Here is a 13,152-nt window from a genome sequence, read left to right as displayed (position 1 = left end):
CACGAGTGCATCATGCCGACTGAAGTATCTCGTCTGTTGGTGCTAGGCACCGACCAAGACAGCAATGCTGCAGTGATCTCAAAGCTACGTGCCCTATGTTGCGACGCAGATGCCGAAGTCTCTGTGTCGGACGTGACGTTGCTGAATCTCCAGACCAAATACTACCAAGCACCCGTAGAGCTGCACGTTCACCGAGTTCGTGACAACACGCCTGAGCCTGCTCTGCAGCATGAACTGCACGAATACGAGGCTGTTATGTGCGTTGCAAATACCGAGAGCTTCGCGCACATGCATCAGCTTGCAAAGCGTATCGTGGACACACTACCGTACGACGTGTGTCTACTGGTGACGAGCACTTCGTCGGCTACAACTAAGAGCGTCAAGAAGATGGAGACCTGGTGCCAAGACAACGGCTTCGAGTTGGTGGACTTGGACACAGAGAAGGTGGTCAGTCCTGATAGCGTTATCGACGAGAAACAAGGCATGGAACGCGTGCTGGAGGCGCTGCAATGCACCATGTGGAGATCCATGGAAATGAACCCTCCGAAAGTAGAGACTGCTGCAAAATCTAAAGAGGAAGCGACCGCAATGACGGAGAAGGTGGAAAAGAACGAGGATATCGAGAACCAGAAGGAGAATAAGGCGGACAATGATGAACAGGGAGGTGCAACGGATGATACAAAGCTCCAGGCATTGTTGCAAGCACTGGAAATCGCTGGCGATGGTGGTGCCTCTGGTGAAGGTGGCGAGGACGACATCGATATGGCTCAATTCAGTGCGCTAATTTCGGAGGTTCGCAACGTCCGCGACCAGGGTCAATCCCTCACGGATGAGCAACGCCGTGAACGTGCTGCCGAGGTGGCCATGAAGCTCTGGACCTTCCTGGGTGCAGATGATGGCGCTAGCGATTCAGATTAGCCTTATAATTGGTCAAAATACTGCATAAAAATCGGTATAACGTGTTTGGATTGGTAGAAATAAGTTTTCAAGATACTCATTGGTGGGCGATGCATTTCGAGAGTATCATCGACCATGGCGGACGCGCAGAGTGAAGTTAACCTCGTGGATCTGTCGCTAGAGCAGCTTAATGCGCTCAAGGGCCAACTGGAGAAGGAGCTGCAGCAGCTGACGACGTCGTTCGGCGGCCTCCGCGAGGCTCAGTCCCGGTTTACCGAGTCCAAGGAGGCGCTCAAGAGCATGGCAGCCGCCGACCTTAACAAGGAGGTGCTGGTGCCTCTCACGGCGTCCATGTTCGTCGCTGGCAAGCTGGCCAACAAAGAAGAAGTTTTGGTGGACGTGGGTACCGGTTACTTTGTGGAGCAGTCAGTGGAGAAGGCTGAGCAGTTCATGGACAGGAAAGTCGAATTCCTGCAGACCAACACGGAGCAGCTCAAGACGGTCATTGACGGCAAGCGCAACATGCTCGAAGCCGTGCTAATGATCATGCAGCAAAAGATGCAGGAGGCGCAGCGCAAGTAGACACCATAGCGTCCAGCACACTTCATTAAATAGCCCAGAAACAGAATGTGTCAATCTTCGTCCATGATAGCCTTCTACTTTATCCTCCGTTCCAGGCACAAGTTAGACACGCAACTACAGAATTTGACTTCTACATGTATATGATACTACAGTAACAATTGAACGCAACGCAAGACGAGCACGATGTCATTATCAAATTGGTTCTAGATGAATGCACTATCGCCTTGGTAACAGGATGCTGTAAAGTAGCATCTGCATCGACCCTTGGACGTCAATTGCTGCCCCCTGTAGGCATGAATGTCATATACCGGTATCGTATAACCTGCCCGCCTTTGTCTTGAGTACGTCGCTTGGATATCTCGTCTTCTGCAGCTTGGGGCCGGTCAATAAATATGCACGAGTCCGTAGGAGAGCGTCCAGAAGAGGATGAAGGACAGCGCCTGGGACAAGACTCCGGCGAAGATGAAGCTGAAGGCGTTCGTGTTGAAGTAAACCTTGACGTCCATGCCGAGCTTGAAGACCCAGATCGAGGCAGCAGTGGACACGTAGGCAGCAGCTAAGAAGGCGAAACCCTGCAGACCTGTCATGCCTGTGATGCCCGCGATGCAGCCGGCGATGACACACATGGACGTATGAACGTACTCGACGGCCTTCTCGTTGTTCTTCATGTTCTCCATGGAGAAGAACTCCACCTTCTTATCCTGCAGAGCCTCCATCTTGCGTCAAAGCACTCCAGTATTACACGTTCTTGTATTATAGAGGGGGTCGTTCCTAAGTTCGTCTTAAGTTTGATTGGTGTGACCTACATAAAATACGCTGGCGGTTCTTTTGAATTTCCGAATAGCCGTTTGAATTTTGGATCATCAAATTCAATCAGAGTGCAAACTTCCATCTCGGAGTCACGAGCGTCACCCGCTGCTTGCCTGCCTCCACCACGTCGCTTCAAGTTGACCTGCAGTTACCTCTATTATATCCCACGAAACTGGCGTATAACTGCGCATTGACATCGCAACTCGCCTCGCCAGCAACAGATACGTTGAGTTGTTGCTGCAACAGTTGTTCGAGCCAAAATGTCAAGACAAGTACGCTCGAAGGTGGCACCGCGAAGGTCGTGGCGCTCGGTGACGGGTTTATTGCTTCACAGTCGGACGCTGCATAGCACGTTGGCGATGATGGAGCACCAGGACAACGTCGCTCGGCTAATCAGCGAGATGCCGCGTGCTCACAGCCCGAGACGGCGAACCATTGAGATCCAGCACATGCCGCATGCCGCTCCTGTTATCAAACTACTGGCCAAGCCACTTGTGTTCAGGAAGACCAAGCGCGAGCTCGAGCGAGAGCAACAACAAGCACAAGAGCGCCGACAGCTCGAACGGATGCAGAACAAGAAGCGGCAAATGGGACAGACTCGGGAGAATATCAAACGTGCACGACCTAAGTGTGCACGTATGCTGCAGTGGAGTTGCCGAAGGGCATCGGAGTATATTAATTCGAGACCGGCAGAGTTGCGTACACAGTCCCGGCGTCGACTGTTTTAAAGTGATGACGTCAAGAGCTTGACCAAGTCCAGTTGATGCGAGTCAAGATGATCCAAGTGCATTTTTGAAGTGGAGAGCACTCGATTTGAACAGGTACAGCAGAGTGGAAACAAACGCTCTCGACTACACTATGAACGATGGTTTGGACGGAAGCTAGTAGAGCAGATCCATCGTCACTTTCGGCGCAATTTCAAGGAAATAAAGGCCCTAGTAGCCGCTCATACAATAAATAGAGAAACATGATACTTAAGTATCAATACTCTCGGCGTTTGTCCCTTGCATCCATGCAGGAGTCCAGCGTATCAGTATGTCGAGGTGTCGAATCTTGTCGCTAGGGAGCGAACTTAGCAATACTAAGTTCGCATTTTCAGGAAAAGAAGGCTTTTTATTGAGCGCCGACATGGGACTGGAGGAGCTGGTGGTGACGGGCGCGTACGTGTCCGGGGCGGTGTGCATCGTGCTGTTTACGCTGACCATCAGCTGGCTCGTGGTGTGGAAGTGCGTATTGGCCAAGATGCCGTTCATCCAGGAGCTTTTCGACTTGAAGCCAAAGAAGCCGTCCGCGCACGACGAAAAGTCTATATCCTTCCAGGATCGATACCAAGCCTACAAGCGGGTGTGTCCATGTATCTGTAATTACAATATGATCTCTACACTCATGGCAACTGACACATATACGTGTTCCCACTGTAGAAACGGCACGCGACGAGAATTTCGTAGAGAACCAAAGGAGGACGCGAGCGGCTAAGCATCACGGCCATCGCTCACGAATAAACTATTGACTTCATTTTTGCGTGTCTTCTATCTCACGAGCCACTTGCCTCCTGCTCCTTCCTCACTGTCATCATTCTGCTGCAGTTGACGCACCATTTCCAAGTATTCATTGGTTTCGCTTGAAGTGGGTACTCGGTTGTCTCCGGTATTGGTTTGCACTTCTGCTGCCTTCCTCTTCTGCGCTGCTAAAGACATTCTCTCCTCCAGGGAGAGCTTCGTCGACGCGGTCTGGGCTTCTTTCGCTTCTGTACGGGACTTGGCCAGCGCCACCTCCCGTTTCCTACGGATCTCCTCGTCTTCTTCACCTGGTTGTTGATTTGCAGCGCCGTACTTGCGCTCTGCTGTCTCTGGATCCCATTCACGAAGTGCATCCAGTGTTGGTTTCTTCACTTGAGCCTGCAGCTCTGACGGCAGCTCCCAGTAGCTTCTTCCCAATGCCATATTGAAATAGTACTTTCGCTATCGCGATTTGGGAGCGGATAACGAAATGAATTAGCTCAATACAGCAGAACCAACGCGATAGTAGTATACCTAGTCGTATAAGGAAGATATATTAGCACTCACACCACTCTTTGGATCCACATGCTCCGTCCAGAAGCCCGCCTTCTTTGGTGTCTCCATCTCGCGTCTGATAGTAAAGTGATTGATTATTGCGAACTTAAGCTACCAACATGCGAACTTAGCGCGGCGGCGACGGAGGTGGTCCGCCGAAGTAATTCCACACAGCTACCTGCCGGTCCCAGGAGCACGAGGCCACTAAACCATCCACAAAGAGACTGAAATCGAAGCCGAACACGAACTCACTATGGTGCTGCGCGTTCTGAAGCCGCGGATATGGTGATTTAGTGTTCCAAACCCCGACCGACATGTCGTACGACGCCGATGCGATCACATCTGGATCATGTGGTGAGCACTTGATCCTTCGCACAGCATAATTGTGACCTGGAAGCATCCGCACCTCACGTGTCGGGTTTCGGATATCCTGTAGCAACAACGCTAGTGTTTAGTATCAATAAAACGAAAAGTATCGACAACGGAACGTACCCAGACTTTGATGGTGCAGTCGGCCGATCCGGACACAACTTCGAACTGGTTGTACTTATTCCAGTCCATAGCGAGCACTTCGTTGCTATGTGCACCGATCGTTGTAACAGAGCGTGCACTGTTGAGATCCCAGATCTTAACAGTTCCGTCCCCGGAGCACGACGCTACCAACGAGTTATTTTGCGTGTTCCACACTGCATTATACACTGCGCTGGAGTGCTCTGCAAGCGTCAAGATCGAGTGTGGCACCTCGGGTTTCCAGATCTTCACCGTGCCGTCCCATGATGCCGACGCGAACGAGTCTTTCGACACTAAGTTCCAGTTCACCCCAGAGACCTCCTGTTTGTGCTCGTGGTAGTTCTGGATCGGAAACTGGTCGCGTGTCTGCAAGTGCCAGAGTTTCACAGACCCGTCGGCGCACGAACTCACGAGCTGCTGTCCGTGGTTCTCGCTCCACGCGCAGTCGTAGATGCCCTGTGGCGTGTCAAACGCTCGGATCTAGCAGAGCGGCGTCAATAATACAATAATTTATCCTATACTTTAGCTGTAAAATTCTCTCTCACCGGAGCTAATCCTCCCGCTGGGAGCATCTCGTACACGTGCTGACGGCCATTACCCACGATTCCGAAGTATTGTGCCGTTCCGACTGCTATCAAATTGTCCACGAACGGGCTGAATTCCACCTGATTGCAGATTAAATAAGAGCATAAGTTCAAGCGCATAAGCGCATAATTAGATATGAACATTGTACGTACCGCGTAGCCGTGGAGCTCGGTCTGCGTCTGCCGCGGCTGGAGGAACATGCCACCGAGTTCCCAATTCGTATCAGTGTCGACGCAAGCTCATCACATTAAGTGGTGTGGTGCACACCCAACATTTAAACTTCAAGTCTAAAGTTGAAAATAAAAATAAAGTATTTAGAAAATTACACTTGGTTCTCAATAAGCTCAGTTCGAACAGTTGACCATGGCGCGTCGAGCGCTCCAGCTTCTGGCACTCGCTGCGACGATGCAGGACGTTGAATGGTAGTTTACGCACTTGCATCATATTCTGCGTCATCTTGGCCTTCTATTCAGGCCATTTTCATCGTGTATAACTGCTTATTGCTGCTGTTATCGCTATTCTAACATCCACATCGACTGGTTTTCACAGCTTGGAGCTCTCGAACCGGCAGCTGACGAACATTACGTCGAATGGCAGCAGCTTCGCATTCTACAGTGACAGTGAGCTCATTACGACAGTGTCGGCTTCCGCTTTGTCTCAAGAATCGCGCCTCCAACTGCAGGACAACTCGCTCAATAGCATCCCTGCAACGCTCTTCCAAGCGGCCTACAACGTCACATCCATGTGGGTTTTACGCTGCTAAGAAGTTTTTCATATAGTACTTTGGACTTTAACCATCAATTATTTCGCTAATACGTGCAGAGATATTTCCAATAACCCACTGACGAAGCTGGACGCCGGATCGTTCGTCAATATGCCCAACCTTCAGAGCATTTTGTACGGATTATCTAGTGTAAAGTTGTTGACGTTTTCTCATCTAACTGGTTATGCTGTTGTAGGTGTTCAAACACAAATGTTACTGTGCTACCAAACAGCCTCGTGAGCAACTGTCCGCTGTTGAGCATCATGTCGTTCAACCACAGCGCAATTGGAGAGATTGAGCCGCAAGCACTGGTGAACCTGACAGCCTTACACACGCTAGATGTGAGCCACAATGAGCTGGAGAGCATTCCTAGTGCACTGTTCACAGTATCTTCGTCGTGGAAGTCTCTGGATTTCTCGCATAACGGCATTATGGAGGTGCCGTCTGGTATACGGAATGCTATTGCTGAAGGCTACATGTATGTAGAGTATTGAGCTGATTGCTTCGTACTATTCTGACTTACTCATCGTTTCCTAAGTACAGCTCTTTGGACTACAACGCATTGGTAGAGATTGAGGAAGGTGCCTTTGCTGACGCCAAGATTTCTGAGCTCCGACTAGCATCCAACGCCATTTACACTCTCAATTCCAAAGCGTTTGCTGGAATGTCGACGCTGAGGAAACTGTACGTTACTTGTGTTGAGTGCTAGTTACGATGATTTTGCATTAACATACCAGCTCTTACGACCAGGAATTTGAGCGACAATGTCATCTCGGTCATCGATGAAGACGCATTCGCAGATGTAAACGGGCTCCAGGAACTCAGACTGGACTCCAATAACATTCATCGGCTGACACTATCGTCCGTTCCGACAAGTCTGGAGCGTTTAGAGCTGCAAAACAACCTGATGGATCTCATGCCTGACTTCCCTGATGACTTCGAGGCATCGCACCTGGTGCATCTGTACGTGCTCTGTGTTGACCAGTTGACGCACTGTTCTCTAACGATGACACCATTCGCATATTCAGAAATCTGAGCCGCAATTACTTGTGGTCCATCTCGACAAATGACGCTCTTACTCCATACACGGGACTCGTGACATTGTAAGTTTTTATTGCAATTATTACTTTAACGCATATTGTCGTTTATTAACGCATACGAATGCTACCTTCTGTGATGTTGCAGGGATTTAAGTAACAACCGCCTCGTCAGCTTCAGCGCCGCTGTTTTTGACCCAATCATGTCGACTATCGAGTCAATGTACGTTGCAACTGTAACATACTTGCAAATTGACTTCGTTGTTCAAGACTCACCTTGATGATGGATTTATATGGACAGGAATTTCGACTCCAACCTCATCACTTCCATTCCCAGCACCAACTTCATCGCATTGGTCAAGGAGCTTCTAACTAACGTGTACGTAGGTTTCTAATGTCGCTGTAAACCGCTACAAGTACTCACCTATTATTTGGCTATCTTCTTCTACAGCACTCTACTGAATAACCCCGGGATTGGCTGGTTTGCTGACGTGGATATGCGCAACGATTGCCCCAAAGGTAGCGTCTTTGAAGAACTAACACTATCGTCAGGCTCTGGATCAGCTGGTAGCGTGGATCTCTACGGCTGTATCCAGTGCGTTGCAGGCACTTTCCACGATAACTCGACTGGTAGCTGTGTGGCGTGCACTGAAGTTTCGTCTCGTGCGTATTCGGAAGAAGATGGCGCCACAGTCTGTTTGTATTGTCCGTACTCGTCCGACTTGGAGCCCGATCGTACAGAGTGCAGGGACTTCGAGTGCAATACGTTGTGTTGGTTAACGTTGTCCATGGGGATCGCGATTCCAGGGATAATCTTTAGCAGTAAGTTCCTGCTCTACCTGATCATGAAGAGCTCGAAACGTACGCGTAGAATGGACATCAAGGAGCAAGAAGCCATGAACGACTGGCGCATGGGACTCATGATGCATCAACTGGCTGAACCAATCAGCCCAAGTGACTCACTACTGGACGATGAGATCGATGAAGAAGCCTCTGGCCGTGGAGAGATGCCAGTGCGAATCTATGATCTCCCAGAAGAAACTAAAGACCTGGTGTTGAGTACTTTACGGGATTATTTCCAGATCAGGAAAGAGAAACGATGGCAAGCGCTTCCTGCAGACGAACAAGAAGCCACAAGTGAGTGGCAAGACGTTGAGTGGGAGACCTTCCACATGCACCGTATTCTCAGTCGCAGTTATCATGGTGAAGTATTTTTAGGCGATTATTGCGGTACTCAAGTGGTTGTGAAGCGAATGATGACGCTGCGATTTGAAGTGAAGGAGCTGGCGGACACGATCAAAAACGTGGAGTTGTTGGGCTCTTTGCATCACCCTAACATTGTCACGTGTTTGGGGACGATGTGGTCGGATCCTGAGCACTTGTGCGTCATTTCAGAATACGTTAAAGGCGGAGATTTAACTGCAGTACTGGAGGTTGACGGCTTGGACCGACCCAACAGAAACAACTCGTCATTATCCAGAATATCGACATCATCTGCTGGTGATGATACGGATTCTAAGTGGTCTCTACTCGCTGCTATTGGAATGTCCAAGGCGTCACTTATGACTCGGTTTCAAATGGCTCTGGACATCTGCAAAGCGCTCTTGTATATGCACAGCAAAGGCATCTCTCACAGTGATCTACGCAGTCGAAATGTTATGGTGACGGAGATGTTTCGATGCAAAATCGGGGACGCTAGACATCACAGTCGCGATGACACACACCATGCAACGCATGTATTGCTAGTGGAAAGTCCAGAAGTGCAGAGTTCTGACTCGGAGGAAGAGGGAGAAGGCGTTCGGTTCCTTCAGCCGGAGAGAAGAGATTTGCAACAAGACAAAGGACCGACACTGCCGCTAGTGGCGCCTGAAGTGCTGCATCACAACTCACGACATCTTCATGCCGACATTTACAGCGTTGGCATTTTACTTCTGGAACTTTGGTTTCATTCTCTGATTTTCTTCCAGAATGACAGACCGAATAATGAATTCGAAGTACGGAATCGAACCGAGAAGCTGCGACTCACTATTGATGATCAAGACGAGGTCAAGAATCGTACGGAAGACGCTACTCTACCCAGAACAGCGAGCGCTCTTCAGAAGAACAAGGAACATAATGCTGCTATGCATCACTTTATGAGCAAGTTACGCATGCTAGCGAACGTTGGTGGGACGGACGCTGAGGCGGATGAAAGCAGTTTTGGCACCACTCCAACGTCCTCCGCTACGTCGTTGACTGTATCGTTATCTTCCTCGAGCGCCATTGTCGACAAACTGTCGAAAACTATTGAGGATTGTCTGCAAAGCGACCCGAAGAAGCGACCAACTGCCAAGAAGCTCGTGGATCTGTTTCAATTCTTCTTGGATGAGATAAATGCCACATAGTAGATGCCAACTCGTTCGTATTTATCAACTTCATTGGACTACTTAGCTTTTAACTTATGCAGCCGTTTGACAACACATACAACAAGAACATGTCCCCGCTTGGGACGGGGTCAATGATGTCTGAGATACTTTACATTAACTATCGGAATAAGTCTCAAAGTATTCATGATGCTTTTCATTTTGGCTTTTGCCTAGAACCTCCGAGAAGCTCCACGAACTCGCCCAGCTTTGAGCCACTTTTTACCCAGAACGCATCAGTTTAAGAAGAGCTTAATCGCACGCAGTCAATCACTCCGCAAGATGTCGTTCTGGCCGTGTAACTCGACGAGTAATGAAGGCTTGGCCAAGAACTTGAAGCGCACGGGCGTCGTCCGCTCCGACGCTGTGTTCAAAGCGATGATCAAGACAGACCGTGCCAAGTATCTGGCACAGATTGAGACTCCAGATGGAGGACATGTCGGGGAATTGGCAGCGTACCAAGACATTCCTCATCCTATCGGCTACCATCAGACTATCTCAGCGCCACACATGCATGCCCATGCGATGGAACTGGGCTATGCAGCGATCAAGGACGTCAGCCATCCACGGATTCTTGACATTGGCGCTGGCTCTGGGTATCTAACTGCGTGTCTTGGTCGGATGGTGGAAGACAATGGACACGTTTTCGGACTGGAGATCATCCCTGGACTCGTGCAGTTCGCTAAGAAGAATATCCAGACAGCCGACGGAGACTTGATCGACCGAGGTATTGTGTCTGTGCGCTGCCACAACGGTTGGGACGGTCTACCGAACGAAGCACCATTCCACTACATCCACGTTGGTGCTGCAGCTGAAGTTCCGCCTCAAGCTCTCCTGGACCAACTTGCAGATGGCGGACGGATGGTGCTGCCTCTGGACGAAGCTCGAGGCGGCCAAGTGTTCGTGGAGATCACCAGACATGGCAATAACTTCTCGCAACGTCGACTGTTTGGCGTCTGCTACGTGCCACTCGTCCGCGAGCGTGAACGCAAGCTCAGCTGAGAGCTGTAGGAAAGTTGAAGTTTTCATAGTACCGTAGCTCGAAAAAGTCTATACCTCCATTACTGCACACCACAAGAAATCGACCATAACTTCAACTTGAGTTCATATAATGTTGCGGTCTTCACATGTTTAGCAATCTTAGGAGAGAAATAGCAATAGGAGAGAAATAGCAATCTTAGGAGAGAAACGCAACTTAGCGGCATTTTAATCGTCTCGTATTAATAGGTAACCGGCCAGGTTCGAAGCTCAGAACGTTTGCAAGTTGCGGCAGCACTTAATGCTATTGATACTGCTTTTTCATTGTAGAAAGCACGCACTGCTAAGCTGAGACGTTCCTGTCAGTTCGGTTCCTCCTACGGTAGCAAAGCTGTGAAACTCGGATTATCCTAGCTATAAGAGAGGCCATGGCGCCAATGCTGCCGCTTTGGCCGTGCAGCTCGACGAGCAACGACGGTTTAGTCCAGAATCTGCAAAAAGTGGGTATCGTACGCTTCGCTGCTGTATTCGATGCTATGAAGCGCACAGATCGCGCCCTTTTTGTCCCTCGAGCCGTTCAAGATGAAGCGTACCAAGACTCACCATGCCCCATAGGTTTCAACCAGATCATATCGGCACCACACATGGTGCGCTTTGCCACCTCAACCAAGTATTTGGCTTCAAAGCTAACCTGTTTGTGTCCGTAGCACGCTCAAGTACTGGAGCTGGCCCACGCTAGTTGTACAGATATACTTAAGCCACGAGTCCTAGACGTGGGCGCTGGGTCTGGTTACTTGACTGCTGCGCTCGCTCGCCTTGTAGAAGACGCTGGTGGTCGAGTATTTGGACTGGAACTGCTTCCCACGTTAGCCCGATCTGCTCGAAAAAATGTTTCAAACACAGCCCCCAATCTTCTGAAGACTGGCGTACTGTCATTGCACTGCTACAATGGCTGGTATGGACTGCCAGCTGAAGCTCCTTTTCACTTCATCTTCGTCGGTGCTGCAGTCTCCTCTCCCCCACAAGCAATGCTGGACCAATTAGCCGATGGGGGACAACTTGTAATCCCTGTAGACGACCCGCGTGGCGGACAAGCTCTCGTAAGCGTTACTCGTCGTGGCTCCTGCCTTCTTCACCGCAAACTCATGCCTGCTTGCTTCGTTCCACTCGTTCGCGGAGAAATCTACAAGAACCGACGCGGAGTCACCAGTACAGACTCGGAGCTTCAACAGTAAATCCTTCCGCGCTATCCAAAATATTTTTGACGTGCAAGAAAACGGAGTTCAGATTCCGGTAACCGTGGTACTCGATGAACATGAATATATTGTATTACATTTAGCAGGTAGGAAAGCGGCTCATCTGCCGACGTTTCCGTCGTTTTGTATGCATGCGTGACGCCTCCGAAGCAAACACCAACGCGAGCGATTGACCGCGTAGTATGTCCACTTTGTCTCGTTGTAGCATTCTTGGAGTGCGAATAGTGACGCTCTCTTCATCGTTTCCAGACGCAAGGATGGATATCCGCGCCTAAATTCGAACCGAGATCTGTGGAACTCTCTTAATGTGTTACTATAAAATAGTTAAAGGTTATTTGGATAGACCTACCGGAAGTGAGACCAATGTAACGTTTAATATCGATTAGAGTTCCTGTTGGGTTTCTTTGATTTTGCGCTCTCTATTCGTCTTCTAAGTCGTCGTAGTTGGAACGTGAAGTAGAGGAACTTGTGTAGTAGGATGCAAATTGCAAAGTGTGATTGTATATAGCATGTAAGCTGACCTGGGTTCAGGCGGCCCTGGAGTAGCTGGATACTCATCTAGCGACATCAACATCAGACTGATGACGCTAGATTGGATACATGTGCCACTTGTACTGATCCGGGGAAATCCAACTGTCGTCGCTATTTGGGCAAGTCGTTGAAAATAAATAGGCAAGTCGTTGTTTTGCAGACGCGACCAACCTGCTGATAGCAGAGGCAAGATGGAGGCTGCTATAGCGGTTCTTCCTTGCGAGCGCGACGCGCAAGTGACGATCAAGATAGGTGAGCCCCTTACCGATTGCAGAGCAGTTCACGGTACACGTCGTGCTATGTCTTTTGGTAGATGAAGGGTGCGGAGTACTGAAGGAGAAGTTGAAGCGGTTGTTGGCGGATGATTCAGTCGTAAGCTCGCCTAGTGTTGCAGGAATTTACGACAAGGCGACAGTAAATACACGTCAATCAGACTACAAAAGACTTCCAGAAAATACAGAGGAATTCATCACGTTCGTCAAAAAGGTGTGAGGCAGAAGGAAAGATCAAAATCAAAAGCTAGCGTTATTCATGTACGCCAGCCATGTCAACCGATCTAATCCAATTCACCGGGCAACTGCAGCTCGTATGGCGCAGACTTCTTGTAACATTGCAGAAGCACTGCAGGCTGAGAATTGCGAAGCCCCGGGTCCTGCCACGCTTGACTATTGGGCAACGGTACAGGCGCGCCAGCTCAGATTGTTCAACCTGATAACGAAACTTTCCGACAATTAAATTATATTGATG

The 13,152-nt window shown here is 49.6% G+C and overlaps 10 protein-coding genes across 12 annotated transcripts; 7 read left to right on the top strand and 3 right to left on the bottom strand.

Moving 5' to 3' along the window:
- Positions 1 to 12: 12 nt before the first annotated feature.
- PPTG_01974 (hypothetical protein) lies at positions 13 to 918 on the top strand (the record flags this gene model as incomplete). The annotated part of the gene is made up of 1 exon (XM_008895369.1): positions 13 to 918. The coding sequence occupies one exon, from the start codon at positions 13 to 15 to the stop codon at positions 916 to 918; it is 906 nt and encodes a 301-aa protein (XP_008893617.1).
- A 114-nt stretch (positions 919 to 1,032) lies between these two features.
- Positions 1,033 to 1,479, top strand: PPTG_01973 (prefoldin, alpha subunit; the record flags this gene model as incomplete). The annotated part of the gene is made up of 1 exon (XM_008895368.1): positions 1,033 to 1,479. The coding sequence occupies one exon, from the start codon at positions 1,033 to 1,035 to the stop codon at positions 1,477 to 1,479; it is 447 nt and encodes a 148-aa protein (XP_008893616.1).
- A 158-nt stretch (positions 1,480 to 1,637) lies between these two features.
- On the bottom strand, positions 1,638 to 2,261 carry PPTG_01972 (hypothetical protein). Its single transcript, XM_008895367.1, has one exon. The coding sequence runs from the start codon at positions 2,193 to 2,195 to the stop codon at positions 1,863 to 1,865; it is 333 nt and encodes a 110-aa protein (XP_008893615.1). The 5' UTR covers positions 2,196 to 2,261; the 3' UTR covers positions 1,638 to 1,862.
- Positions 2,262 to 2,364: 103 nt separating this feature from the next.
- PPTG_01971 (hypothetical protein) lies at positions 2,365 to 3,282 on the top strand. The gene has a single exon (XM_008895366.1). It carries the CDS (start codon positions 2,550 to 2,552, stop codon positions 3,015 to 3,017), a length of 468 nt encoding a protein of 155 aa, XP_008893614.1. The 5' UTR covers positions 2,365 to 2,549; the 3' UTR covers positions 3,018 to 3,282.
- A 59-nt stretch (positions 3,283 to 3,341) lies between these two features.
- Positions 3,342 to 4,373, top strand: PPTG_01970 (hypothetical protein). Its single transcript, XM_008895365.1, has 2 exons — positions 3,342 to 3,633; positions 3,711 to 4,373. The coding sequence occupies exons 1-2, from the start codon at positions 3,418 to 3,420 to the stop codon at positions 3,735 to 3,737; spliced, it is 243 nt and encodes an 80-aa protein (XP_008893613.1). The 5' UTR covers positions 3,342 to 3,417; the 3' UTR covers positions 3,738 to 4,373.
- On the bottom strand, positions 3,819 to 4,412 carry PPTG_01969 (hypothetical protein; the record flags this gene model as incomplete). Its single annotated transcript, XM_008895364.1, has 2 exons — positions 3,819 to 4,250; positions 4,356 to 4,412. 2 exons carry the CDS (start codon positions 4,410 to 4,412, stop codon positions 3,819 to 3,821), a joined length of 489 nt encoding a protein of 162 aa, XP_008893612.1.
- A 58-nt stretch (positions 4,413 to 4,470) lies between these two features.
- Positions 4,471 to 5,638, bottom strand: PPTG_01968 (hypothetical protein; the record flags this gene model as incomplete). The annotated part of the gene is made up of 4 exons (XM_008895363.1): positions 4,471 to 4,773; positions 4,836 to 5,333; positions 5,399 to 5,518; positions 5,591 to 5,638. The coding sequence occupies 4 exons, from the start codon at positions 5,636 to 5,638 to the stop codon at positions 4,471 to 4,473; spliced, it is 969 nt and encodes a 322-aa protein (XP_008893611.1).
- A 125-nt stretch (positions 5,639 to 5,763) lies between these two features.
- Positions 5,764 to 9,778, top strand: PPTG_01967 (TKL protein kinase). 3 transcript variants are annotated; one of them, XM_008895360.1, is made up of 10 exons: positions 5,764 to 5,860; positions 5,988 to 6,182; positions 6,261 to 6,335; positions 6,398 to 6,679; positions 6,745 to 6,885; positions 6,952 to 7,164; positions 7,230 to 7,304; positions 7,387 to 7,461; positions 7,540 to 7,617; positions 7,690 to 9,778. In XM_008895360.1, exons 1-10 carry the CDS (start codon positions 5,802 to 5,804, stop codon positions 9,620 to 9,622), a joined length of 3,126 nt encoding a protein of 1,041 aa, XP_008893608.1. In that variant the 5' UTR covers positions 5,764 to 5,801; the 3' UTR covers positions 9,623 to 9,778. The 3 variants fall into 3 exon arrangements, with proteins under 3 accessions (XP_008893608.1, XP_008893610.1, XP_008893609.1); XM_008895362.1 differs by having other exon boundaries at positions 5,988 to 6,335; XM_008895361.1 differs by having other exon boundaries at positions 5,764 to 6,182.
- A 34-nt stretch (positions 9,779 to 9,812) lies between these two features.
- PPTG_01966 (protein-L-isoaspartate O-methyltransferase) lies at positions 9,813 to 10,761 on the top strand. The gene has a single exon (XM_008895359.1). It carries the CDS (start codon positions 9,923 to 9,925, stop codon positions 10,640 to 10,642), a length of 720 nt encoding a protein of 239 aa, XP_008893607.1. The 5' UTR covers positions 9,813 to 9,922; the 3' UTR covers positions 10,643 to 10,761.
- Positions 10,762 to 11,046: 285 nt separating this feature from the next.
- Positions 11,047 to 11,959, top strand: PPTG_01965 (protein-L-isoaspartate O-methyltransferase; the record flags this gene model as incomplete). The annotated part of the gene is made up of 2 exons (XM_008895358.1): positions 11,047 to 11,265; positions 11,326 to 11,959. 2 exons carry the CDS (start codon positions 11,047 to 11,049, stop codon positions 11,851 to 11,853), a joined length of 747 nt encoding a protein of 248 aa, XP_008893606.1. The 3' UTR covers positions 11,854 to 11,959.
- Between the last annotated feature and the right edge of the window lie 1,193 nt (positions 11,960 to 13,152).

The sequence above is a fragment of the Phytophthora parasitica genome, assembly GCF_000247585.1.
Source record: "Phytophthora parasitica INRA-310 unplaced genomic scaffold supercont2.3, whole genome shotgun sequence".
NCBI lineage: Eukaryota > Oomycota > Peronosporomycetes > Peronosporales > Peronosporaceae > Phytophthora > Phytophthora nicotianae.
Note: the sequence above shows the minus strand (reverse complement) of the source record. Positions and strands in the feature narration are given on the sequence as shown.

Coding starts and splice junctions, on each gene's coding strand:
- PPTG_01972 (XM_008895367.1), bottom strand. CDS start 2,195: ATGGAGGCTCTGCAGGATAAGAAGGTGGAGTTCTTCTCCATGGAGAAC.
- PPTG_01971 (XM_008895366.1), top strand. CDS start 2,550: ATGTCAAGACAAGTACGCTCGAAGGTGGCACCGCGAAGGTCGTGGCGC.
- PPTG_01970 (XM_008895365.1), top strand. CDS start 3,418: ATGGGACTGGAGGAGCTGGTGGTGACGGGCGCGTACGTGTCCGGGGCG. Junction 3,634..3,710: donor GATACCAAGCCTACAAGCGG/GTGTGTCCATGT, acceptor TTCCCACTGTAG/AAACGGCACGCGACGAGAAT.
- PPTG_01967 (XM_008895360.1), top strand. CDS start 5,802: ATGGCGCGTCGAGCGCTCCAGCTTCTGGCACTCGCTGCGACGATGCAG. Junction 6,886..6,951: donor ATGTCGACGCTGAGGAAACT/GTACGTTACTTG, acceptor TCTTACGACCAG/GAATTTGAGCGACAATGTCA. Junction 7,618..7,689: donor AAGGAGCTTCTAACTAACGT/GTACGTAGGTTT, acceptor CTTCTTCTACAG/CACTCTACTGAATAACCCCG.
- PPTG_01966 (XM_008895359.1), top strand. CDS start 9,923: ATGTCGTTCTGGCCGTGTAACTCGACGAGTAATGAAGGCTTGGCCAAG.